Below are 26,470 nucleotides of genomic sequence, written 5' to 3' on the forward strand. Positions count from 1 at the left end.
AATGCTAAGTTTTTTTTTTATTTTTTGTTTTTTGTTTTTTTTACTTTTTTTTTTTTTTTTTTTTTTTACTTTTTTTTTTTTTTTTTTTCCTAATGCTAAGTTTAGCATGCTAATGCTACGTTAGCATGCTAATGCTAAGTTAGCATGTTAATGCTAATGCTAAGTTAGCATGCTAATGCTAAGTTAGCATGCTTATTCTAATGTTAGCTTAGCATGCTAATGATCATGCTAAGTTAGCACGCTAATGCTAATGTTAGCTTAGCATGCTAATCCTCCTGCAAAGTTAACGTGTAGGAAGTGACCCAGAGTGCATTCGGCTTTCCGCCTTGCGAGAGTCAGCAGTCACATCCAAAATTTCCACGGGAAATTTTTTTTTTCTAGTTATGTGACTGCTGCGAAGCAGTCACATATTAGTATCCATCCAGGAAAAGCGTTTATTATTATTATTATTATGTCTTATTCTTCACATTTTTTCAGACGAAATGCGGGTCGTACCGTAGAACGTACCGGCACAAGTGAGGTGTCAAAAGATGCGTCTCGATCTGACTCGGCGGGGAACCATTTTTTTTCGGAATTTCGAGTTACCATGGCGACGCAATTCCCCAAAAACCCCCCCAAAAAGTCCCATAGGAATGAATGGAGAAGGGGAAAAAACCTCCACAAATTTAACACCTTTTTCGAAGCCACGCTGCGCGCACATACATTGACCGACCGAGACGATTTTTAGCTCATTTTGTTGCAATTTTTCCCATCTTTAGCTCTGTGTTGAAATTTTTTTTAAGAAATGTAAGCGCTCCCTCCTGTGCGGGTTCAAAGACAGGGTGTGAAATGAAGAAAAAGAGGCTCTTTACATTAGTGTGTATTGCGTTTGCTAGAGTGGAGCAATCAGCGCTAGAGTGGAGAGACAAAAAAAATTCTTTCCAAAAATTTCACTTCAACTCGTCACCGTGGCCACAATATTTGCTCAGTAAACATCACATTTGGATATTTTGTAGTCACAAGGGTCTTCTTTCTGACAAACCCACTTTTGTGCGGCTAAGGTGTCATTTAGTACCTTTTATTTGACTTGAAGCGAGGGGAAGTCGCACTTTTTCGCCCATTGAGCCCCATGTTATTTTCGCCGCATTTTTTTGTCATTTTTTTTAAAAGTCACACGTTTTCAACCTGCTCTAATTTGGTCATTTTTTATCCGATTTAAAAAATGAGAACATGCTTGCGTTCCCCAAAGCCTTGCCGTTCTAACGGGGCATTTCTGAAATCTGTATCTTAAACCGTTGAGTCGTGAGAGCCTTTTGTTCGAGGTGTGCGCTTTCTCATAGAACTCAATTGAAGCAAGCAAAATGTTCGCCCACCTGGTACTTAGGAAATGTGTGTGCGTGAATGCGCATATTTGTTAAAGTGACAGTAACCCATTTTCAGTTTAGTGATTATGGCTTAACTTCCACATTTCTTGATCAATTAAAACCATTCGAATTTTAAACTCTTCAGATCATTCCCTATTTTCGCTTAATAAAAAAAAATCAAAGCACAATATAATATTTTTGTTTATGAAATGTAATGTAATGAACTGCTATTTAAATGGTGCTTTTTGAGCTATTCTGCCCACTCTCTCACTTCTGCACAGCAACTGCCTCAGCCAATCAGAGCTGCTTGTTGTCATCCACGCCTGGAATTTCCCCACCGGCGGCCAAAAAAAAAAATTAAAAAAAATAAAACATGGAGCGGCGGCCATTTTGGTCAATTGATTAGCTAGGCCAGGGACTTCAGCACCACTGCACACACACAGAGTGGCGGCCATTTTGGTCAATTGATTAGCTAGGCCAGGGACTTCAGCACCACTGCACACACACAGAGTGGCGGCCATCTTGTCCAATTGTTGAGGTGCACCCAGGATTCTCGGCCCCTGAGTGGCGGCCATCTTGGCCAATTGATTAGGTATGACAGGGATTAACCTAATTTCAACAGGAAGTGACCTGATTTCACCAGGAAGTGAGCATGCTAGTGCTAAGTTAGCATGCTAATGTTAGCTGAGCATGCTAATGTTACGTTAGCATGCTAATGCTAAGTTTTTTTTTAATTTTTTATTTTTTTATTTTTTTTTAATTTTTTTTTTTTTTTATTATTTTTTTTTTTTTAATTTTTTTTTTTTTTAATTTTTTTTTTATTTTTTATTTTTTATTTTTTTAATTTTTTTTTTTTCCTAATGCTAAGTTTAGCATGCTAATGCTACGTTAGCATGCTAATGCTAAGTTAGCATGTTAATGCTAAGTTAGCATGCTAATGCTAAGTTAGCATGCTAATGCTAATGTTAGCTTAGCATGCTAATGATCATGCTAAGTTAGCACGCTAATGCTAATGTTAGCTTAGCATGCTAATCCTCCTGCAAAGTTAACATGTAGGAAGTGACCCAGAGTGCATTCGGCTTTCCGCCTTGCGAGAGTCAGCAGTCACATCCAAAATTTCCACGGGAAATTTTTTTTTTTCTAGTTATGTGACTGCTGCGAAGCAGTCACATATTAGTATCCATCCAGAAAAAGCGTTTATTATTATTATGTCTTATTCTTCACATTTTTTCAGACGAAATGCGGGTCGTACCGTAGAACGTACCGGCACAAGTGAGGTATCAAAAGATGCGTCTCGATTTGACTCGGCGGGGTACCATTTTTTTTCGGAATTTCGAGTTACCATGGCGACGCAATTCCCCAAAAACCCCCCCAAAAAGTCCCATAGGAATGAATGGAGAAGGGGAAAAAACCTCCACAAATTTAACACCTTTTTCGAAGCCACGCTGCGCGCACATACATTGACCGACCGAGACGATTTTTAGCTCATTTTGTTGCAATTTTTCCCATCTTTAGCTCTGTGTTGAAATTTTTTTTAAGAAATGTAAGCGCTCCCTCCTGTGCGGGTTCAAAGACAGGGTGTGAAATGAAGAAAAAGAGGCTCTTTCCATTAGTGTGTATTGCGTTTGCTAGAGTGGAGCAATCAGCGCTAGAGTGGAGAGACAAAAAAAATTCTTTCCAAAAATTTCACTTCAACTCGTCACCGTGGCCACAATATTTGCTCAGTAAACATCAAATTTGGATATTTTGTAGTCACAAGGGTCTTCTTTCTGACAAACCCACTTTTGTGCGGCAAAGGTGTCATTTAGTACCTTTTATTTGACTTGAAGCGAGGGGAAGTCGCACTTTTTCGCCCATTGAGCCCCATGTTATTTTCGCCGCCTTTTTTTGTCATTTTTTTTCAAAGTCACACGTTTTCAACCTGCTCTAATTTGGTCATTTTTTATCCGATTTAAAAGATGAGAACATGCTTGCGTTCCCCAAAGCCTTGCCGTTCTAACGGGGCATTTCTGAAATCTGTATCTTAAACCGTTCAGTCGTGAGAGCCTTTTGTTCGAGGTGTGCGCTTTCTCATAGAACTCAATTGAAGCAAGCAAAATGTTCGCCCACCTGGTACTTAGGAAATGTGTGTGCGTGAATGCGCATATTTGTTAAAGTGACAGTAACCCATTTTCAGTTTAGTGATTATGGCTTAACTTCCACATTTCTTGATCAATTAAAACCATTCGAATTTTAAACTCTTCAGATCATTCCCTATTTTCGCTTAATAAAAAAAAATCAAAGCACAATATAATATTTTTGTTTATGAAATGTAATGTAATGAACTGCTATTTAAATGGTGCTTTTTGAGCTATTCTGCCCACTCTCTCACTTCTGCACAGCAACTGCCTCAGCCAATCAGAGCTGCTTGTTGTCATCCACGCCTGGAATTTCCCCACCACCGCCCACACACAGTGGCGGCCATCTTGGCCAGGGATTCTCACATTACTGTCCATACAGAGCGGCGGCCATCTTGGCCAGGGATTCTCACACTACTGTCCATACAGAGCGGCGGCCATCTTGGCCAGGGATTCTCACACTACTGCCCATACAGAGCGGCGGCCATCTTGGACAGGGATTCTCACACTACTGCCCACACAGAGTGGCGGCCATCTTGGCCAATTGTTGAGGTGCACCCAGGATTCTCGGCCTCTGCCCACATGGAGCGGCGGCCATTTTGGTCAATTGATTAGCTAGGCCAGGGACTTCAGCACCACTGCACACACACAGAGTGGCGGCCATCTTGTCCAATTGTTGAGGTGCACCCAGGATTCTCGGCCCCTGAGTGGCGGCCATCTTGGCCAATTGAGTAGGTATGACAGGGATTGACCTAATTTCAACAGGAAGTGACCCAGACAGACCTAAATTCAACAGGAAGTGACTTAATTTCAGTAGGAAATGACCTAAAAATGACCTGATATCAACAGGAAGTGACTTAATTTGAACAGGAAGTGACCTAATTTCAACAGGAAGTGACCCAGGACTGACCTAAAATCTACAGGAAGTGACCCGATTTCAACAGGAAGTGACCTAATATCAACAGGAAGTGACCCGACTTCAACAGGAAGTGACCTGTTTCACCAGGAAGTGAGCATGCTAGTGCTAAGTTAGCATGCTAATGTTAGCTGAGCATGCTAATGTTACGTTAGCATGCTAATGCTACGTTAGCATGCTAATGTTACGTTAGCATGCTAATGCTAATGCTACGTTAGCATGCTAATGTTACGTTAGCATGCTAATGCTAAGTTTTTTTTTTATTTAGTTTTTTTTTATTTATTTTTTTATTTTTATTTTTTTTAATTTTTTTTTTTTTCTTTTTTTTTTTTTTTTTTTAATTTTTTTTTTTTTCCTAATGCTAAGTTTGGCATGCTAATGCTACATTAGCATGCTAATGCTAAGTTAGCATGTTAATGCTAATGCTACGTTAGCATGCTAATGTTACGTTAGCATGCTAATGCTAAGTTTTTTTTTTATTTATTTTTTTTTATTTTTTTTTTTTTTTTTATTTTATTTTTTTTATTTATTTATTTTTTTCTTTTTTTATTTTTTTTTTATAATTTTTTTTTTTTTCCTAATGCTAAGTTTAGCATGCTAATGCTACGTTAGCATGCTAATGCTAAGTTACCATGTTAATGCTAATGCTAAGTTAGCATGCTAATGCTAAGTTAGCAAGCTAATGCTAATGTTAGCTTAGCATGCTAATGCTCATGCTAAGTTAGCACGCTAATGCTAATGTTAGCTTAGCATGCTAATCCTCCTGCAAAGTTAACGTGTAGGAAGTGACCCAGACTGCATTCGGCTTTCCGCCTTGCAAGAGTCAGCAGTCACATCCAAAATTTCCACGGGAAATTTTTTTTTTCTAGTTATTATTATGTCTTATTCTTCACATTTTTTCAGACGAAATGCGGGTCGTACCGTAGAACGTACCGGCACAAGTGAGGTATCAAAAGATGCGTCTCGATTTGACTCGGCGGGGTACCATTTTTTTTCGGAATTTCGAGTTACCATGGCGACGCAATTCCCCAAAAACCCCCCCAAAAAGTCCCATAGGAATGAATGGAGAAGGGGAAAAAACCTCCACAAATTTAACACCTTTTTCGAAGCCACGCTGCGCGCACATACATTGACCGACCGAGACGATTTTTAGCTCATTTTGTTGCAATTTTTCCCATCTTTAGCTCTGTGTTGAAATTTTTTTTAAGAAATGTAAGCGCTCCCTCCTGTGCGGGTTCAAAGACAGGGTGTGAAATGAAGAAAAAGAGGCTCTTTCCATTAGTGTGTATTGCGTTTGCTAGAGTGGAGCAATCAGCGCTAGAGTGGAGAGACAAAAAAAATTCTTTCCAAAAATTTCACTTCAACTCGTCACCGTGGCCACAATATTTGCTCAGTAAACATCAAATTTGGATATTTTGTAGTCACAAGGGTCTTCTTTCTGACAAACCCACTTTTGTGCGGCAAAGGTGTCATTTAGTACCTTTTATTTGACTTGAAGCGAGGGGAAGTCGCACTTTTTCGCCCATTGAGCCCCATGTTATTTTCGCCGCCTTTTTTTGTCATTTTTTTTCAAAGTCACACGTTTTCAACCTGCTCTAATTTGGTCATTTTTTATCCGATTTAAAAGATGAGAACATGCTTGCGTTCCCCAAAGCCTTGCCGTTCTAACGGGGCATTTCTGAAATCTGTATCTTAAACCGTTCAGTCGTGAGAGCCTTTTGTTCGAGGTGTGCGCTTTCTCATAGAACTCAATTGAAGCAAGCAAAATGTTCGCCCACCTGGTACTTAGGAAATGTGTGTGCGTGAATGCGCATATTTGTTAAAGTGACAGTAACCCATTTTCAGTTTAGTGATTATGGCTTAACTTCCACATTTCTTGATCAATTAAAACCATTCGAATTTTAAACTCTTCAGATCATTCCCTATTTTCGCTTAATAAAAAAAAATCAAAGCACAATATAATATTTTTGTTTATGAAATGTAATGTAATGAACTGCTATTTAAATGGTGCTTTTTGAGCTATTCTGCCCACTCTCTCACTTCTGCACAGCAACTGCCTCAGCCAATCAGAGCTGCTTGTTGTCATCCACGCCTGGAATTTCCCCACCACCGCCCACACACAGTGGCGGCCATCTTGGCCAGGGATTCTCACATTACTGTCCATACAGAGCGGCGGCCATCTTGGCCAGGGATTCTCACACTACTGTCCATACAGAGCGGCGGCCATCTTGGCCAGGGATTCTCACACTACTGCCCATACAGAGCGGCGGCCATCTTGGACAGGGATTCTCACACTACTGCCCACACAGAGTGGCGGCCATCTTGGCCAATTGTTGAGGTGCACCCAGGATTCTCGGCCTCTGCCCACATGGAGCGGCGGCCATTTTGGTCAATTGATTAGCTAGGCCAGGGACTTCAGCACCACTGCACACACACAGAGTGGCGGCCATCTTGTCCAATTGTTGAGGTGCACCCAGGATTCTCGGCCCCTGAGTGGCGGCCATCTTGGCCAATTGAGTAGGTATGACAGGGATTGACCTAATTTCAACAGGAAGTGACCCAGACAGACCTAAATTCAACAGGAAGTGACTTAATTTCAGTAGGAAATGACCTAAAAATGACCTGATATCAACAGGAAGTGACTTAATTTGAACAGGAAGTGACCTAATTTCAACAGGAAGTGACCCAGGACTGACCTAAAATCTACAGGAAGTGACCCGATTTCAACAGGAAGTGACCTAATATCAACAGGAAGTGACCCGACTTCAACAGGAAGTGACCTGTTTCACCAGGAAGTGAGCATGCTAGTGCTAAGTTAGCATGCTAATGTTAGCTGAGCATGCTAATGTTACGTTAGCATGCTAATGCTACGTTAGCATGCTAATGCTACGTTAGCATGCTAATGTTACGTTAGCATGCTAATGCTAATGCTACGTTAGCATGCTAATGTTACGTTAGCATGCTAATGCTAAGTTTTTTTTTTATTTAGTTTTTTTTTATTTATTTTTTTATTTTTATTTTTTTTAATTTTTTTTTTTTTCTTTTTTTTTTTTTTTTTTTAATTTTTTTTTTTTTCCTAATGCTAAGTTTGGCATGCTAATGCTACATTAGCATGCTAATGCTAAGTTAGCATGTTAATGCTAATGCTACGTTAGCATGCTAATGTTACGTTAGCATGCTAATGCTAAGTTTTTTTTTTATTTTTTTTTTTTTTTATTTTTTTTTTTTTTTTATTTTATTTTTTTTATTTATTTATTTTTTTCTTTTTTTCTTTTTTTTTTTAATTTTTTTTTTTTTCCCTAATGCTAAGTTTAGCATGCTAATGCTACGTTAGCATGCTAATGCTAAGTTACCATGTTAATGCTAATGCTAAGTTAGCATGCTAATGCTAAGTTAGCATGCTAATGCTAATGTTAGCTTAGCATGCTAATGCTCATGCTAAGTTAGCACGCTAATGCTAATGTTAGCTTAGCATGCTAATCCTCCTGCAAAGTTAACGTGTAGGAAGTGACCCAGACTGCATTCGGCTTTCCGCCTTGCAAGAGTCAGCAGTCACATCCAAAATTTCCACGGGAAATTTTTTTTTTCTAGTTATTGTTTTTATCCATCTTACCTGAGCCCTGAGCAACTGTGATGTCATTTTCAGTCGACAGCAAGTGGCAAAATGGCCGCTCCCAAAAACACCCGTTTAATTTTGCTGCGTAATTCATTTTCCACAAATGCAATATTAATCAGAATGCTTTGTTTAGACTAGTGCGGGCCACATAGAACATACCGCTGGCGTCAGGCCAAAACCTTGTACCTCCATGTAGTCACTTTTCAGGGCACCTCATATTTGTTCAATCATTAACTCTCATCATCAAAGAGAGCAAGCCATTTTCAACACTTAAGATTGATCAATTTGTTTAGAATGACCAATAGATTTAAAAAAAAAAAATTAAATTGACCAAATTGTGACTTAAGAAGTTTTGGCCTGACACCAGCAATATTATTGTAAAGAAAAATTTGGGGTTGACTTCCTCTTTAAAAACATAACAAAAAATGTCTTCACTTCTTGGAAGCGAGGGTTTTTGATACTGTTCTCATTTTGTCAGGTAACTCAATCTTGTTTGAGTCACAACCCTTTCAGCTTGTGGACATTTTTGGCTGCATACAGACACTGTCATGATGTCATCTATAATTTTACATATGTTCACGTTTTTTTTTCCTTCTTATTCTGCATAGTTTTTTTTTAAACTAACATCAGTTCCTACGGAAGCGTAGAGCTGCCAATGTGGAGTAAACATTTTTTGTCTGGCAAGTATGTTCGAACATACTCGCAAATATGTTCGAACGTACTTGTACGCCACATGCTACAAAGTTAGCATACCTTCCCATAATGCCATGGGGTATTATTTGCGCATGCGCGAGTGAAAACAAAAGCCCATTTCATTCATTAGAATATTAAGTTGACAAAAAACATTCGGAACTCTTAACTTTAACTGTTACGCCCCATAATGCAATTATTTATTACGCTTGCGCACTTGAGTACCACAGCAATCGAGTATGTTCAAACATATTTGCGAGTATGTTCGAACATATTTCAATACATTCGAACATATTTGCAAGTATGTTTGAACGCATTCACGAGTATGTTCGAACGTATTTGCGACTATGTTCGAACGTATTTGCGAGTATGTTCGAGCATATTTGCGAGTATGTTCGAACGTATTTGCGAGTATGTTCGAACGTATTTGCGAGTATGTTCGAACGTATTTGCGAGTATGTTCGAACGCATTTGCGAGTATGTTCGAACGCATTTGCGAGTATGTTCGAACGTATTTGCGAGTATGTTCGAACGCATTTGCGAGTATGTTCGAACGCATTTGCGAGTATGTTCGAACGTATTTGCGAGTATGTTCGAACGTATTTGCGAGTATGTTCGAACGTATTTGCGAGTATGTTCGAACGTATTTGCGAGTATGTTCGAACGTATTTGCGAGTATGTTTGAACGCATTTGCGAGTATGTTCGAACGTATTTGCGAGTATGTTCGAACGTATTTGCGAGTATGTTCGAACGTATTTGCGAGTATGTTCGAACGTATTTGCGAGTATGTTCGAACGTATTTGCGAGTATGTTCGAACGTATTTGCGAGTATGTTCGAACGTATTTGCGAGTATGTTCGAACGTATTTGCGAGTATGTTCGAACGTATTTGCGAGTATGTTCGAACATATTTGCGAGTATGTTCGAACATATTTGCGAGTATATTCGAACATACTCGCCAGCCCAAAATGTTTACGCCACATTGACAGCTCTACGCTTCCCTAGATGGCACACTTATCATAATGCTAATCTGTGCATCAATTGCAGCCATTTTTGCCATCGAGTGTTTTAGACAGTCTAGTCAAAATTCAACAACAGCTTCCTCACATACTCATTTTCAGAAATAGGCATGCTCACAAAAGATTTACTAGGTTGTTTAGTTCCCAACAATGATTGGGCAATATATTCTGGAGACCCAAGTAATAAAAAGTCAAATTTCCACTTGTTTGTCCCCTTCAATCTCTCATCATGTTCATGTTATGAATGTTGAATAGTTCATATCAACGGTGTTGGCGAATCCAGCTCCAGAAAGTACAAACTCTGCCACAGATTGGCTTTATCCACAGGTGTTTCTAATTAACTGGCAGGTAAACAAGCTCGTCTCCACCTGTTGAGTAGAAGCACCCGTGGCTAAAGCCAAACTGATTCAGGATTTTTTACTTTCTGGATCTGGATTCCCCAACACTGAGTACCAAAATGGTTTAGGCACAAACACACCATCAATTGATAGATAATAAATACGTACAAAACAAAGAAAGTTGGCGACACACATGGTGTACTTTAAACACTTGAGGCAGCCGTGCGTCATCGTGTGATGGCTCTGAAAATGCAAATGGGAAAAGAGAGAAGCTTTTTGAAAAGTCGACAGTGTTTTTGTGGTTATATGCTGAGTTTGTCTTCACAACTCAACAGTCACACTTGGGGGAAGTGATTCTAACTCATCTCATTTCCTGTCTCCCACACCACCACCCACCAGTTTGCAGAGAGAAACTGTCTTTCAAATACATTTTGCACATTCAGTGCTATATTTTGTTTGTTACAAAACAGTTAATTAGTATTGAAAGGATTTGGTCAAATATAGAGATGTTTACGCATGTCATTTTATTATTACTATTATTAAAATGTTTGAGGGCAAAATGGCTGTCTAACTTAGCAAATCCTCAAGACAAACTGTCACAACAGTCAACGTATTATTTGTATTAGTTATAATATTTTAATAATATTCACAAAATTAGAAGCAAGTATACATAAAAAAAAAGGGCAATGTTCTAAAACCGCTCAACTATTAATACTATAATATTAGAATTGTTTTGGTAATAAATAAATGATCTTTCAGCTTTTAAAAAAAAAACCCATCTCAATTGACTGTTCGTACTGAATATACAATTGTTATTTTTCTTTAGAAGTACGAGTCATACACATATGGAATTAAATGATAATTTTAACATGTCATATGACGAAGATAACTGTACTGATACTAATTCAAAGACAAAAAGAGAAACTCTTACCTTTTTAGTAGACAATTACAAATTCTTATAAAAATTTTTTCGTTTGTTTTCAAGAAGTCTGTTACTGCTTCCACTTCCACTTCTCTTTGTACTGAGGACCGTGTTGTGCCTCACGGGGCTTTCAGCACGCTCTACTTCCTCTTTCTTAATATTGGGTGGAAAATCTATGAGTGCGAAAGTTCAGTATGGAATAAACCAAAATAACCCAGCACAACAGGCTGGTTTTATTTTTAGGCGGTTTCTGGCATCTGAAAAGCCTTTTCTGATCAAGGTGTCAAATGATGTCCACCTGAGAACTGATGCAGGCAAAACACAGCCGACTTGCTTCCTCATCATCGGAAACCACTCCTCTCATTCCCTTTGAAATTTGGCACAGAAGAGGTGCACATTGGAAAAAGTATGAAGGACCAAAAGTGCCAAAATTCGAAATAAATAAATGACTAAATAAATAAATGAATAAATGTCTAAAAGTGAAAATAAAAATGAATATAAAAAAAATAATATTCGAAAATTATATCTAAAAAAAAAAATATATAAATGCTAATAAATCCGTTTTTATTTTCACTTTTAGTCATTTATTTATTTATTTAATAAATACAGTAAATGAATAAATAAATGTCTAAATAAATGACTAAATAAATAGATAAATAAATGACTAAACAAATAAATAAATAAATGTCTAAAAGTGACAATAAAAATGAATATGAAAAAAATAATATTCGAAAATTATATCTAAAAAAAATAAATATAAATGCAAATAAATCCGTTTTTATTTTCACTTTTAGTCATTTATTTATTTATTTAATAAATACAGTAAATGAATAAATAAATGTCTAAATAAATGACTAAATAAATGACTAAATAAATCAATAAATAAATAAATGTCTAAAAGTGAAAATAAAAATGAATATAAAAAAATAAAATTCGGAAATTATATCTAAAAAAAATAAATATAAATGCAAATAAATCTGTTTTTATTTTCACTTTTAGTCATTTATTTATTTAATAAATAAATGAATAAATAAATGTTTAAATAAATGACTAAATAAATAAATAAATGTATAAATAAATAAATACGTCTTAATAAATAAATAAATGACTAAACGTGAAAGTAAAAACAGATTTATTTCCATTTATATATATTTTTTTTTAGATATAATTTTGAAATCATACTGTTTTATATTCATTTTTATTTTCAGTTTTAGACATTTATTTATTTATTTGTTTAGTCATTTATTTATTTCGAATTTTGACAGTTTTGATCCTCCATACAGGACTGTCTCAGAAAATTAGAATATTGTCATAAAATCCATTATTTTCTGTTATACAATTAAATAATACATTCTGGATTCATTAAAAATCAATTGCAATATTGCAAGCCTTTTATTGTTTTAATATTGCCGATTATGGCTTTTTCAGCCAAATATCCTACCTCAAAATATTGGAATATTTCCTCAGACCAAGTAAAAAAAAAAAAAAAAAAGCCATAATCAGCAATATTAAAACAATAAATGTCTTGCAATATTTCAGCTGATTTGGAATGAACCCAGAATGTATGGCATTTTTGCTTATTTAATTGAGTTACAGAAAATAATGGACTTTATCACAATATTCTAATTTTCTGAGACAGTCCTGAACATTCAGAGTGCTACTGCTCGAGTCTGACTCGAACCAGGAAACATGACCATAAAAAAAGCGTCGCGAGCCGGTCGTGAATCGCAATATTTCATCCACGGTGGCCCATATTAAATTGAAGATATGGTTGAATGTTGGCGCGACTTGCCACTCGTCAAATGTTATCTCAGATCCGCACGCGATAAGGCAAGCTTGGCTCGGAAGGTTTAAATGTTGCCGCCCCGCGGGAAAAGCGGCACTCTGACAATTCTCCGTCAAATTTGTAAACTCTCCTTTTTTTTTTTTTTTTTTTTTTTAAGAGCTCAGAATTGTTCATTCGGTAGTCTTACCGATTCAACGTCTTATCATCATTGCTCTTTTTTTTTTTTGTGTGTGTGTGTGTGCGTGCGTTTGCGTGTGTGCGTTTGCGTGCGTGAGTTTGCGTGCGTGCGTGCGTGCGTGCGTGTGCATGCAAATACGTATAAATTTATACTCATTAATTCACCTAAAGCCTTATAAATATCCCATTACCCTTCGCCTTAACCAGGTACTTCAGAATCTTGCCAGAGTCGTGAAGTTTAAATGGTCAGGAGACCAGAGAAAAGGTCAGAAAAAAATAAAGAGAAAAGAAAGATAAATCAAAGTGAAATCCAGCACCGACCAAACACTTCCTGCCTTCCCCATGATTACAAAATCAAAGTCTTACGCCAACCCCGGAAGCCTCTAAATTCCAGCAAATTTAGCGAGATCTCAAGAGACCAGAGGAAAAACTAAAGAGAGGAAGGAGGGAAGGATCGATAAGGCAGAGTGAGATCCATAGAAGCCAGTACATCCAATCCATCAAAGTTAAATCCAGCACCAACAAAACCCCTTACAAAACCAGAGTCTTATGCCAACCCCAGAAACCTCAAACTTCCAATAAATTGAGATCTCAAGTGACCAGAGGAAAAACTAAAGAGAGGAAGGAGGGAAGGATAGATAAAGCAAAGTGAGATCCACAGACACCAGCACCCACTGATTCAAGGGGCTGTGGGAGGGAGAGGCTACTTCTGTTGAGTTTCAGTAGATGCTGGTGCGACGGATCTGGCATGCATAAGGACCACCACCAAAGAAAGAAGCCGTCAACCGCGGTCCAGCAAAGCGAGCACCGCCCCCCCCCCCCGAAATCCCCAGGCCGTGGCAGCACCAAGGCCACCCCCAAGCCACCCGAGCGGACATTTGTAAACTCTCCTTATGCGGTTGTGGTTGTTGCAGCGCATCATCTTATCACACACCCGTCCTGTATGCAACAGAGCTTTAAAGGTGGTAGAGTACAACTGTTTCACTAGGACTATATGTGTGAGGGAATGTTACTTAAAGCCTGGCCACTTTAAAGTTGATAAATCATGGCCTCTTAGAATTGTACTTTAAATCCTCAAGTTGCTAAGTCATGGCCCCTTAGAATTGTCACCACTTTTTCCCTTCAGAAGGAGCCCGTGCCTCTTACTCAACAAACATATTTTGTCTTTTTTTCTTTTTTTTTTAAAGTTCAAATTCATTATGCAAAGGCACTGCTATTGAGGCAAAGTACTGTATAACAACAGAAAATTGTTTTCTTTGACACACAATAACAAAGTGAACGCTGGTCTCTCATTATTCTCACAATGACGTCAGAGTGGAAGGCCTGATTCATAAGACACTGATGTGGTGGAGAATAGAACAAAAAAGAAGAAGTTGTCTGTTCTCAAACACACCACAACGACGAACACTTAAAATAATCATTGAAATGCTACGATGTGCTGAAGTGGTTAGCGTGTCTGTTTCACAGATAGGACACCATTTGTTTATAGTTGGATAAATGTTTAGTAAATGCGTTGAAGCATACGGGCCATGAAAACTATCGTCAATAAACAGTTTACTGCATTACAGTGAGCACTCATAATTGTCGGGGGAGAATTGGGTGAAATCTTTACCGGAATACACAGTAGGAAAAAAAAAAGTTTGTAAACAATCTATTGCAGTAGTCGCATTTGTCCAGAAGAGAGAGACTGTGATGCTTGTTGCAGTACTGTATACTGTACACCAACCTAGACACGCTTAGGACCACCCCCTCATTTGAATCATATTTCATGACACAGTTCAAGCTGACAGCGAATAAATATGAGAACAGAGCATTTTCATTGATTGATTGATCGATATTTAATTTCTATTTTTCTTATGCCCCATCAATCTAAAAAAAATAAAAAATCACAACTTACATTTTATATTTTATAGGTTTAATTTTTGTACATTAAGCATTTAGATCAGCTGTCATTAACCTTTTGGAGAGTGAGAGCTACTTCTTGGCTACTGATTGTGGGAATGCTTTAGCATTCCCGTTATTGTGAATTTTATTCTCCACACTTTTTTGCCGCCTAACAACTCCCACATAATCCTTCCAATTTACATTGTTCAAATTTCAACTAGCTTCAAAAATTCACGCCTCCCGGGGTATATATATCGTCTGATTCCACATTACTTACTGTATTTGCACAATTAAACATTTAATATCAACTTCTTTCCCATTCATTTTCAATGGGACAGTCATTGAACTTTTTCCAAGTATCAGTTTCCACACCCACTTCCATATATATAACTTATCACCATTACCAGGTGTCTGATACTGCTCGGTGCCACAGTTGGTAAAGAGCATTGTCCAGTAACCAGGAAGTCATAATTTCATAATTTATCGCTCAATTTGCTTTCAGCATTCCCACGCAATTTCTCCAGAAATTGCACTTAGTCTAGTTTGATATATACTTCTGAAAAAGACGTTTTGTGTTTCAAATTACCTTTAATAATATTAGTATGTGCTATTGTTGGCATTCACCTTTGTGAAAGGCACTGATCATGTTCATGATTTCTCTCAATAATGAGGGAAAAAAAAAACATCATACGCAACACTATTTTCATAACTGTCTGCTAGTGTTTGCGTTTTTAAATGATCACTTCTAAAACCTCCTAGAAAAATCACTATGTCCTATCACTGCTGAGCTATTTTTAAAATAGCCACTCGAGCGCCTAGAAATTCTGTCCATAAAATGAACAAAATCAGTGACAAATGGCAGCCTTGGAGCAGTCCAACCCTCACAGAAAATGACGCACCGTGTTGCAATGCCTCTGTTAACTACAGTTCAACTCCATCTGTTCCGATTTCAACATGTGCAGGCGTTAATATTTTCAAGCTTAATTGGTGCACTGCTTTAATCCCTTTATTTTATGACTAAAGATGAAAGTCAGTCATTTTTATTTTGTTTGCTCCTTCTCATGATATTGATTTTCAATTTGCAGAGAAACATAAAAGAATAGTATTCCATTGAATAATAAATCTTATAGATACTGCCCTTCATGAAGAACCCTTTCGGAACCTTTACTTCTAAGCATGTGACGCGCATGCGCATCGGCCACCTTGGATCATTAACTATGGCAACCACATAGGTCCAAAAACGTTCACATATACAAAATAAAACACATTTGTGAAAAGTACAGGACAGGTGCACGTTTTTTGTTGTTGTTGTTTTTTTAATTTTTTTTTTTTTTTTTATTACTATTATTGTTATTATTTTAATCAAAGTTCTGTACCCAAGTATATCTTGTACGAATAGATAAGATGTGACATATTTGCTGTGAGAGTGGGTACAGTTTATTTTTATTGTCTTTAGAACAATGTGTGGCCAAACTCATAGCATAGGGTTTTATATATATATATATATATAGGGGGGGGCACGTCTTCAGATAGGATCTTGCCTTTGATGCAAGAAAAAAAAAAAATGACCGATCTGTCAAAACGAGTAAACTGAATCTGAAACTTTTTTACCAAATCAATCATTTTTGTTTTACTTCGGCTCTTCCGTTATTGGCATTTGGGATTGACAAATGAGTACAATATTTGGTTTCACCCCAATAAATGAAATTTTAAATATTTACATTTAGGGTCAACGTTAATATTTATATCTAGCATTTATATTTTCAATTACTATGTATGTTTAGGTTTAGCATTTAAATTTAGAATTATTTACATCTACCACTTATTTTTATAGTTAGCACATTTAGCATTTGGGTGTCACATTTAATGTTTAAATTCTCAAAAATGCACACCTTTTCTTTTTCTTTTTCTTTTTTTTAATTGTTGGACGGTAAATGTGACAAAATGTTGCTGTTATTTTCAGCATAAGCATTTTACAGACGTCACCTGTGGTGATGCAGAGAGAGGGAAGAAAGTCTCTTCTTTGCATACGCACAGCTCACCACAGCACTTCATAGCGTACATAACATACACTGTACTGTAAAGGGCCAAAGAAAAGCAAAACATGAGTTAACCTTTGATGCTGCCTGAAGTGATTTCTTACAAGTTACACTCTAAATGACATATTACTTGACATGCTAATGTCATGCAAGCTCAGTGATTTGTGCGGGTTGCTTATTAAAAATGACAAAACTTGCTGCAGCCTACAAGGTTACGTAACGTGTGGCTCCTTTGTAACATTTCCAACACCGGTGCTGTCATTTCTCGATCAAATGTGACTTTGTTTACATACGCTGTGAAGCACTTTCCAGTCACCTCAGGTGGCACAGTGGGCTTTTATGTGTTTGTGCCCTAGTTCCCATAAGGGGAGTCCTTCGAACATTTTCTGTTGACGCGTTTACTGTGATAACATTTTCCTCGCTGAATCACAGACGACGCCGTGTAGTGGTGCCACCGCTGCGAACAGGGAACTCTTGTGTTGCCGTCAGCCATTCCGGCAGCTACCGCGCTTAAAGTTCCTTTGAAATACCAGTTTGCTTATTCTACTGTGCTAACTAAATATGCAGAGTACCGTTTAGGAAACCTCAGATTCACTGGAGGGAAAGGCTGCATCAGTGTTGATGGCTCTACCCACTAATCCCCCCCCCCCCCCCCCCCTTTTTTTTTTTAATGCTCAGATCCGCTTCTCAGATTGTAATCAATTACAATAACTTTCTTATAATTCTTTCTTTTGAACTTTTCAGGCTTGCTTTTTTCAAAAATAATTTAAAAATAGAAAAGAAGAAAGTTAATATTTAGGCCAAATGCATCCGAAAGGGAGCTCAATTTAAACAGTCAAAATGTTTGTACTTTTTACCTAAGATTGTGAATCTTTCCTCGCCTGTTACATGCTCCTTTTGTTTGTACTTTTTTTTAATTATTTTTTTTATATATACTAATTACAATTCACACCACATTATTATTTTTAACTGGTTGGCAGCGCACTTAATAACTCATTTGCGCCTAATAACGTATAAATATGTTTTTTTAATGTTCTAAGTCCCAAAGACGTATTTATACGTTTTTTTGTTTGTTTGTTTTTTTATGCTAGAGCATACAGAAGGCTTTGATGCAGCCTCTCAACTGCAAAGAACGGTTACAGAAATGATAGTTATTACACAAACGGCCAGCAGGTGGCAGCAGAGCAAAGGAGATCAACCAGGGGAATCTAGAAAAAAAAGCTAAATTACTTAGAATTTTAAATAGATTTGTGAAAACTGATGAAACTTAGCTCTCTTCTAATGCTAATTGCTGCAAAACGGAAACAGATAGAAACATACTTTTTCTTCCTGATGAAAGAAGAGACTTTAATGTTTCTTTTGGTAGGTTCCATGCTTTTATAGCAATCGAACACAATATTCTGTGTGGGCCTTGCAAAATCAGTCAAAATCCAGTAAAACAGCCGGAAGCGAACGTCATTACTTCTGTGAAAATGGATGGGAGTGAATGATTTAATGACGGATTTCCCCATCTGCGCGTGTTTAGTGAATTAGGCGCTCCCGGACTGCTGCATTTTTAACGGTTAGCGCCACGCAAAGGCTACACAAACCTTTAGTGAATCTACCCCTTTGTCTTTAACATACATCCGAATTGTCCCTAAGTCTGTTTGTGAGTGTGGATGGTTTGTGTCTGTGTGTCCTGCGATTGGCTGGCAACACATGAAATGTGCTTTTAGATCAAATAATTTACATTCTACACTTGTTTACTTTTAGCTCAATAGGAAAGTCATGATTAGCTTGGTTGGTTGATTGGTTGGATAATGAACTCTGAACCCTGAGCTCCATATGTTTTGAAAATGGTTTCAAGCTGACAAACAATGGTTGGCGCATGGCCAGACTGGAGGCTGCCAAATTGACCCCCCCCCCTTTGCTTTTCGACTCCCCACATGACGCAGCGTGGCCAGTACACACATCCTGCCTTTGTGGGCCCGGAATTCCAAGAATGTAGACGACTGCCCTTCTCCCTGATGTTGCCCATCAAGGTGTTGGCCTCCCCCCACCATCCAGACACTCCCACCCTAGTGGTTTCTCAACACAGCTGTCTGGGGGTTTGTAGAAGTCAGTTTTTGCACTCTGGTGTGTATCCTCCCGCAGCGACGTGACCGCGTCAGACTTGAGTGGCAGCACCTGCTCTGGAACTGACATGCCACCATTTTAGATACATCGGCACCCTCAAAGTTAGTTTGGCGTCTTTTCATGCGCAAATGTATCTTTGGCGTTTTGTCCTTGATGGCTAAAAATTCTGACCTTGTGGTTGAGGTGATTTTTGTCAAGTGCTGCTTTTAAGTTCAATAGCAAACTGTTTGTCAACAGGATTCAAAAGGACACACCAATGCCAAAGAACTGGTGGCAGTAAAGCGAGACTGCAGTCGTCACCCGCGTCTGGAACACAGACGTAGATCTATCACTTCTTTAATCCAAACAAACACTTGCGATGGGTGACAAAGGGAAGGTTGGCTTTTTCCTGCCGCTCATGAGAACTCGAGATTAGACCTGTATTTCCTGGAATGCGGCCCATTCGGAAAGAGGATGGGGGGGGGGGACACAGGATGTCCTGAGTGAGTTGCAGTCCCACAACACAGTGTGGTGTTGTTCACGGGGACTGCGAGCACATCCCAGGTTGGAAGCTGCCACCGTGATGGAGTATGTTTTCCTTTTCAGTGCTTCCATTACACCTGTTGTTTTTCCAACTTTCGTGACTTCACTCAACTACAGTATGACTAGACGTATCTAAAAGGAACTGACACATTTGACAGGGTGCGGTTACTTTAGTACTTCAGTACAAATAAACGAAAACAACTCATTTTGAAGCTCAACTTGAACACATTTTTTTGTCAGCCTCTCTTGTGCTGGTGATATTACAGAGGGGGTGGAGCCATGAGTGTCTATAAGTGCAGGTCTTGTCGAGGGAAACCTCTTCATGAGGTAGAGCCGGGCTGACAGTTAGACACATATCGCAGCTGAGTGGTGTACTTTATTGCAAGGATGCCTCGTTCGAGAGCTGACTAACAAAACTCCACTTTGGACACAGCTGTCTTCTAAGTATCCTGTTAAAATTCTTTTCAAACTTTGTACAAATATTGCACCAAGGATGCTTTACCTTACTGTTAGTTTGCACCAGATCTTTTCCACCCTGTTTGTGGTCTGCAGCACTGTGGTGATGGTGAGTACTAGTGCTCTGCACTATCATCAGGATTTCAAACAAGCTGACCTCTGACCCTGTTCCTTAGGCAGATGACGAATGTCCACCTGTGTGCTCGTGTGCTGCCTCATCCCCGATGTGTCCAGCGGGTGTCAGCTGGGTGACGGACCACTGCGGCTGCTGTAAAATATGTGCGAGGCAGTTCAATGAAGACTGCAGCGCTACTCAGCCCTGCGATCACATCAGGGGGCTACGCTGCCACCTCGGGGCTGGAGGAGACCCCGGAAGAGGACTCTGCCGAGGTGAGCGTGCTACTACCTAGAGGGGATGAAAACACAAAATAGAGCACATCTTTGAAAACTTTTTAAGTAGGATGACGAGATTTTCAAAATTTAAAAAAAAAAAAAAAGGACACTACAAATTCACTGAAAATCAAATATACAATAGTTCTCATCATAACAAATTCAATCTTTAGTTATTCTGGTTTTGTTTTTAGCTAATGCTAAATGCTATCTTGGTTGACAGTTCAACAGCTGTAAATAAGTCAACACTCGCACCATTGTTCAACCTTTTTTGCTGAGTCCCGGCAGCTGTTGGAAGGTGGCTGTGCCGGTTAATTTGCACCGGTCATGGATTGTGACATTGGAAATATGTCGCCCCAAAAGCTAAGCTTGCATTGACTCTGACCAGCGACCGCAGCATTTGGCTAGTTGGACTCAGCGTTGCCAGGTGGGAAATATAGGATTAACATACCATAGACTCAAAATTATCGTCTTTTGTTGGAAATTATCGTACACCCGTCATAACCAAAATACACTGATTCGCGACAGTCAAATATAGTCGTTCTTGTATTTAAAAGCGCTCACCGCTCACAGGCACTCAAGGCTTCGTTGCGAATTAATGTCACTGATCTGTATATATTACTGGATAGGTGGTTTGAGTCCTGCGTGATTTCCTGTTTGGGAGCGTCCCCTGCGGGCGGGCACTTACCATTCAGCCAATCAATGCATGGACGTCTCCACAGTAACAGTTAAATTCCTTTTTAATTGGTTTATCGTATGAATCACTATGACAACTGTGTGATTGACATTGACATGGCCCAACCAAATGGCTTGCTTGGCTAGACTGAAAAAAAAAAAGAAAAAGAAAAAAAAAAAGGGACAGTGGGAGAGGACGCGTAAAAATGAGGGGTGGGTGAAATCCAAAATTGAGAGTTTTGACACCTGGTCACCCTATTTTGAAGTTAACTCTTTTACTGCCGCACATTATCAAAGAAAAACTTTGATATGACAGAGGCTTTGATCATTGACGAAAAGAGATACAATGCTTCCATCTGCTGGCCATAGTTTAGAGTGTTTTAGATTCCACAATCCATTGACCAGGTAGCACTGCACTTAGACGTTGCACTGAGAATTAAAAAAAAATTAAAAAAATGTTGACGTTATTTAACGTTTATGGCAATATACGTCGTGACTTTACTGATCGTTATTAAACGTGTTTGGCGGTCAAAGAGTTAATACAATACTGCATTATATAGTCATACTGGAGAGTGTTTTCCCTCTACTATACTCTGTCCCCCTTTAATAACAATGATAAGTCCTGTTCTCATAGATATGTTTTGTGTTTCTTGTGTGCATGAGACTAGCTGAGGCTCACGGTCTACCCTGCGAGTTCAACGGCCAGTTGTACCAGCACAGCGAGAACTTCCAACCCAGCTGCCAGCACCAGTGCACCTGTATCAATGGAGTGGTGGGCTGCATGCCCCTCTGTCCTAACCAAGTTCCCGTGCCCAACTTGCACTGCTCGCGGCCCCGGCTGGCACGGCTCGAAAACAGTTGCTGCGAGGAGTGGTTGTGCGACGACGACAACCACATCAGAGCGGAGCCAGAAGAAATGACACGCACGCCTCTGTCAGACAGCCAGCCTCTTCCCAACCACATCAGTGCTTTGCTGCCGCCCTACCCACAGCCTCGACGACCAGCTGCCACTGGTGGGACCGTGTTCAGAGGTAAAAGCTTACAGTCGTCTTCTTTGATGCCTTTCTTGGTCATAAAGTGAATTTGAGTGAAGTAAAAATAACGTGCAATATAATCTGCAACAGAACAGTTCTAATAGGGTTGCAAACGGCGCACGACGACAAACTGGAGCACTTGCTGAGTGCTAAGGCAGCATGCTATCCTTCACTTATTTTTAATGTACTGTATTTAGGAAAAAGTGTTTCAATACATTGCTACATATGACGATATATTGATATAATTATGAAATTAATACAAAATTATAAGTCGCATTGAGTTGTGCACCAACCACAAACTCATAATAGCGCTTACTACTCAGGACTCCCAAATATATAAATAAGTGGGAAGTATAATATTATTGACCGTGATGTATGATGATACAGTGACTTATACCAAATATTTACAGTCCGTATATGAAATTGTAGATTTGCATCCAGTATTATCAGGCCAAATCATGTTGATCCGAATCCCTCGACTGTGCAGGCAATTATAAAATGTTGGTAAACATGGAACCACTGTTGTCATTTTTGCTAGTGTCTTTTTTTTGTGTGGAAAAATAATAGCTGGATGGGTTGGAAAAGTCGCTAAATATAGTAAAAACGTCGCTAAGTTGGTAACGCTGCAGATACAAAGCTCTTGCTCGCTACCTCGCTTGCACTATTAGCCTTGTCTTTTGTTTTGTAATGAAGCTTTAGCACATTTCTCTAGGGCTTGGTGTCGATTCTAATTTCGCCCATCGATTCAATTTTGATTTAGATTTTGATTTTTTTGATTTTTTTTTCAGATTCGAGTCACTTCAATCTGTTATTGATTAATTAAAGAACATCAATTCTAAAATATTAAGGACATGATAAAAACTCCACAATCAGCAAGGATGAGATGAAAATATTTTCATAATTCAAATTCAATAATTGTAAATAAAAACTAAAAAGATTCTGAATTGTCTTAAAGTGCAACAAATCAGGTTTTTCAAAAATGTAAGAAAATATTAATTTGATTTCATTTAACCTTTATTTAACCAGGTCGGTTCCACTGAGATTAAAACGCTTTTTCAAGAGACTCAATACTTAGAAAAATATTTTTAAATTCATGTCAACAGTAAATTTCAAGAAAACAGAAAAATACAACAAAAAAAGGTCTTTATATTTCTATTTTCTTATGAATTTGTGGGAAAAGAGCTATTAAAATAACCAATTCATGGTTTTATGAATCGATTATTTTAATAAATCGATTTCAGGCTTGAGCCGCCTCCCTGTTCTGAGGACTCGGGTTCGAGTCCAGGCTGCGGCCTTCCTGGGTGGAGTTTGCATGTTCTCCCCGTGCCCGCATGGGTCTTCTCCGGGTACTCCGGTCTCCTCCCACATTCCAAAGACATGCATGGCAGGTTAATTGGGTGCTCCGAATTGTCCCAAGGTGTGCTTGTGAGTGTGGATGGTTGTTCGTCTCTGCGTGCCCTGCGATTGGCTGGCAACCGGTCCAGGGTGTCCCCCACCTACTGCGCAAAGGCAGCTGAGATAGGCTCCAGCACCCCCCGCGAGGAGCACCCCTTGTGAGGAAAATGGATGGGTGGATTTCAGGCTCAAAAAGGAAAATCATTTTGTTATGATTATTTATTTATTTTTAAACCAGCACCACATTCATCGTCTTTATCCTTCCCCTCTCACAGCGATAACAACATTCCCGATGTCTGATTTGTCACTGGAATCCAGCTGTTTTCCGCAAACCACCGCCTGGACAGAATGCTCCACCTCGTGCGGGATGGGAATATCAAGTCGAGTGACCAATAACAACCCAGATTGTCAGCTGATCAGAGAAACCAGGCTTTGCCAGATCCGACTGTGTCACCTGGAGCTTCCGATGACTATTAAGGTTTGCACACAAACACTCCATCGAGAACTAAAGATGTTTACATTTAAAAACGATTTCATGACAGCGACTTCCTGATCTGTGCAGGGGAAGAAGTGCCAGCGAACTGTTCGCCCGCGGGAGCCACTTCAAATCACTTTTGCCGGGTGCTCCACAGTGGAGCGCTTCCGCCCTCGCACCTGCGGATCTTGCCTGGATGGCCGCTGCTGCAGCCCCTCGGTGGCGCGCACAGTGCGGCTGCATTTCCGTTGCCTGGACGGCGACGGCTTCTTCCGAAATCTCATGTGGATCCATCGCTGCAGCTGCGGGAAGACGTGCCGGGCGCACAGCGGGCCCTCGAGCCCGTCGCTCAGCCTCCACAATGACATCCACACCTTCAGGCGCTGAGGTGGAGCTCATCAGCTCTTGAACTCTGCCGTCCCCTTCCCATGGCAATATACCCGGGCCGCTTGCACTTTAAGATTCCTGCCACCATGACTTCAGTTTGTCCACATTACAGGAGAGGTGTGTGTAACTGTTGGCAGAAAGCTTGTACTGAAAATGTGTTTTTAAAAGTTTTTTATTTGTATATTTATTTGAACATTTTTGTTCACGATCTCTTATTTCCACAAAGGGTAACATGGCGGCTAGTCTCAGAGTTGTAAAGACCAGTGACAGAACTTTGGAAAGCTACGATGATTTTCTCATACATTTTCAGCTTGTCTGTCTGTGTAATGTATCATGATCCGTCCACTCATTTTTTCTGACATATGACTGTATATAAACTTCACTCATATGGTATTTGTGGAGTGATATTTCTGGGGATCACCTCATTTTTCGGGGTGTGATATTTGGTGTCCGTTGTCTGTTGAAATTGTCCACAGCGTGCTTTATTTGTGAATAACGTTGCCTATCGCTGATGTTGGGCTGAAACTTCCTCTGTCACCATTTGTTCACTTTAATTTTTTTTAGTGTTGTTCCGATACCGATACTGGTATCGGCAGAGGTGCCGATACTGCATTAAAACAGTGGTATCGGTATCGGTGACTACTCACAAGTAACATGTCGATACCAATAATTCCAACACTAATATAGGATTTTGGATGCAGCATCTTGTGTCTTGCTGGTGCACGACATTCACTGATATGTGACATGTTCACTGCATGCTGATCTAAGATATCCTATTGGCCCTTGAAAGCTCTGAACCAATGGCAGGACAGCTTTTTCATGTTGAGGAAAAAAAACCTTAAGTATCGGCATGGTATCGGTATCGGCCGATACTGCAAAGCTGGGTATCGGTATCGGGAGCCAAAAAACGGTATCGGAACAACACTAATTTTTTTTTCACTACTTTATATGCTAGTCGTCGAGCCTGCACAAATGGGTGTTATTTCGACAAAAAAAAAGTGTTGACTAGGGATGTAACGATATCCAAACATCATGACACGATATGAAGGTCACGATACGATAATTATCACGATATTGTAGGGGCGTCGGCGATATTTAAAAAAAGATCACAATAAAAAGTAAAAAAAGAGAGCTCATACTAAAAAGAAAAAAAAAAGCACAATATTGTGCTTTGTACATAACAGCAATGCATATAAACCACCTACAATCTCTAATAACAATATTGAGGCACTTACTTGCTAATGCAAGCACACATTGATCGCTTCACAAGCAAATTAGGTTCCCCTTCATCTGACAATTATCATAGATTTTAAAAATAGAAGGCCAAAACATCCCTCATGAAAATTAAATTGCACTAATAAGGTAGCCACTAGAGGGTGCTAGAACTTCCATCCATCCATCTTCTTCCGCTTATCCGGGGTCGGGTCGCGGGGGCAGCAGCTTCAGGAGGGAAACCCAGACTTCCCTCTCCCCAGCCACTTCAACCAGCTCCTCCGGTGGGATCCCAAGGCGTTCCCAGGCCAGCCGAGAGACATAGTCTCTCCAGCGTGTCCTGGGTCGTCCCCGGGGCCTCCCACCGGTGGGACATGCCCGGAACACCTCCCCAGGGAGGCGTCCAGGAGGCATCCGAACCAGATGCCCGAGCCACCTCAGCTGGCTCCTCTCAACGCGGAGGAGCAGCGGCTCGACTCTGAGTCCCTCCCGGATGACCGAGCTTCTCACCCTATCTCTAAGGGAGAGCCCGGACACCCTGCGGAGGAAACTCATTTCGGCCGCTTGTATCCGGGATCTCGTTCTTTCGGTCATGACCCACAGCTCATGACCATAGGTGAGGGTCGGAACGTAGATCGACCGGTAAATCGAGAGCTTTGCCTTTTGGCTCAGCTCTTTCTTCACCACGACGGACCGATACAGAGTCCGCATCACTGCAGACGCTGCACCGATCCGCCTGTCGATCTCCCGCTCCATCCTACCCTCACTCGTGAACAAGACCCCAAGATACTTGAACTCCTCCACTTGGGGCAGGATCTCATCCCCGACCTGAAGACGACACTCCACCCTTTTCCGACTGAGGACCATGGTCTCGGATTTGGAGGTGCTGATCCTCATCCCAGCCGCTTCACACTCGGCTGCGAACCGCTCCAGTGAGAGCTGAAGGTCCCGGCCTGATGAAG

The 26,470-nt window shown here is 39.8% G+C and overlaps 2 protein-coding genes across 3 annotated transcripts in view; one reads left to right on the plus strand and one right to left on the minus strand.

Annotated features, from left to right (window-relative positions):
• Positions 1-11,286, minus strand: part of LOC144018656 (leukocyte surface antigen CD53-like) — a 109,151-nt gene extending 97,865 nt beyond the window's left edge. Inside the window, exons 1-2 of the mRNA XM_077521070.1 lie at positions 10,971-11,286; positions 10,208-10,282 (exon numbers count right to left, since the gene is read on the minus strand). Coding sequence (XP_077377196.1) covers positions 10,208-10,270 — 63 coding nt within the window. The 5' untranslated portion in view covers positions 10,271-10,282; positions 10,971-11,286. The remainder of the gene's footprint in view (positions 1-10,207; positions 10,283-10,970) is intronic.
• A 7,504-nt stretch (positions 11,287-18,790) lies between these two features.
• Positions 18,791-24,820, plus strand: ccn1l2 (cellular communication network factor 1, like 2). 2 transcript variants are annotated; one of them, XM_077522281.1, is made up of 6 exons: positions 18,791-19,063; positions 20,008-20,049; positions 20,117-20,330; positions 21,674-22,036; positions 23,710-23,912; positions 23,997-24,820. In XM_077522281.1, exons 2-6 carry the CDS (start codon positions 20,047-20,049, stop codon positions 24,294-24,296), a joined length of 1,083 nt encoding a protein of 360 aa, XP_077378407.1. In that variant the 5' UTR covers positions 18,791-19,063; positions 20,008-20,046; the 3' UTR covers positions 24,297-24,820. The 2 variants fall into 2 exon arrangements, with proteins under 2 accessions (XP_077378407.1, XP_077378406.1); XM_077522280.1 differs by lacking the exon at positions 18,791-19,063 and having other exon boundaries at positions 19,521-20,049.
• The last annotated feature ends 1,650 nt before the right edge of the window (positions 24,821-26,470 follow it).

Source organism: Festucalex cinctus, chromosome 5 (assembly GCF_051991245.1).
Source record: "Festucalex cinctus isolate MCC-2025b chromosome 5, RoL_Fcin_1.0, whole genome shotgun sequence".
In the NCBI taxonomy this organism is placed as follows: Eukaryota; Metazoa; Chordata; class Actinopteri; order Syngnathiformes; family Syngnathidae; genus Festucalex; species Festucalex cinctus.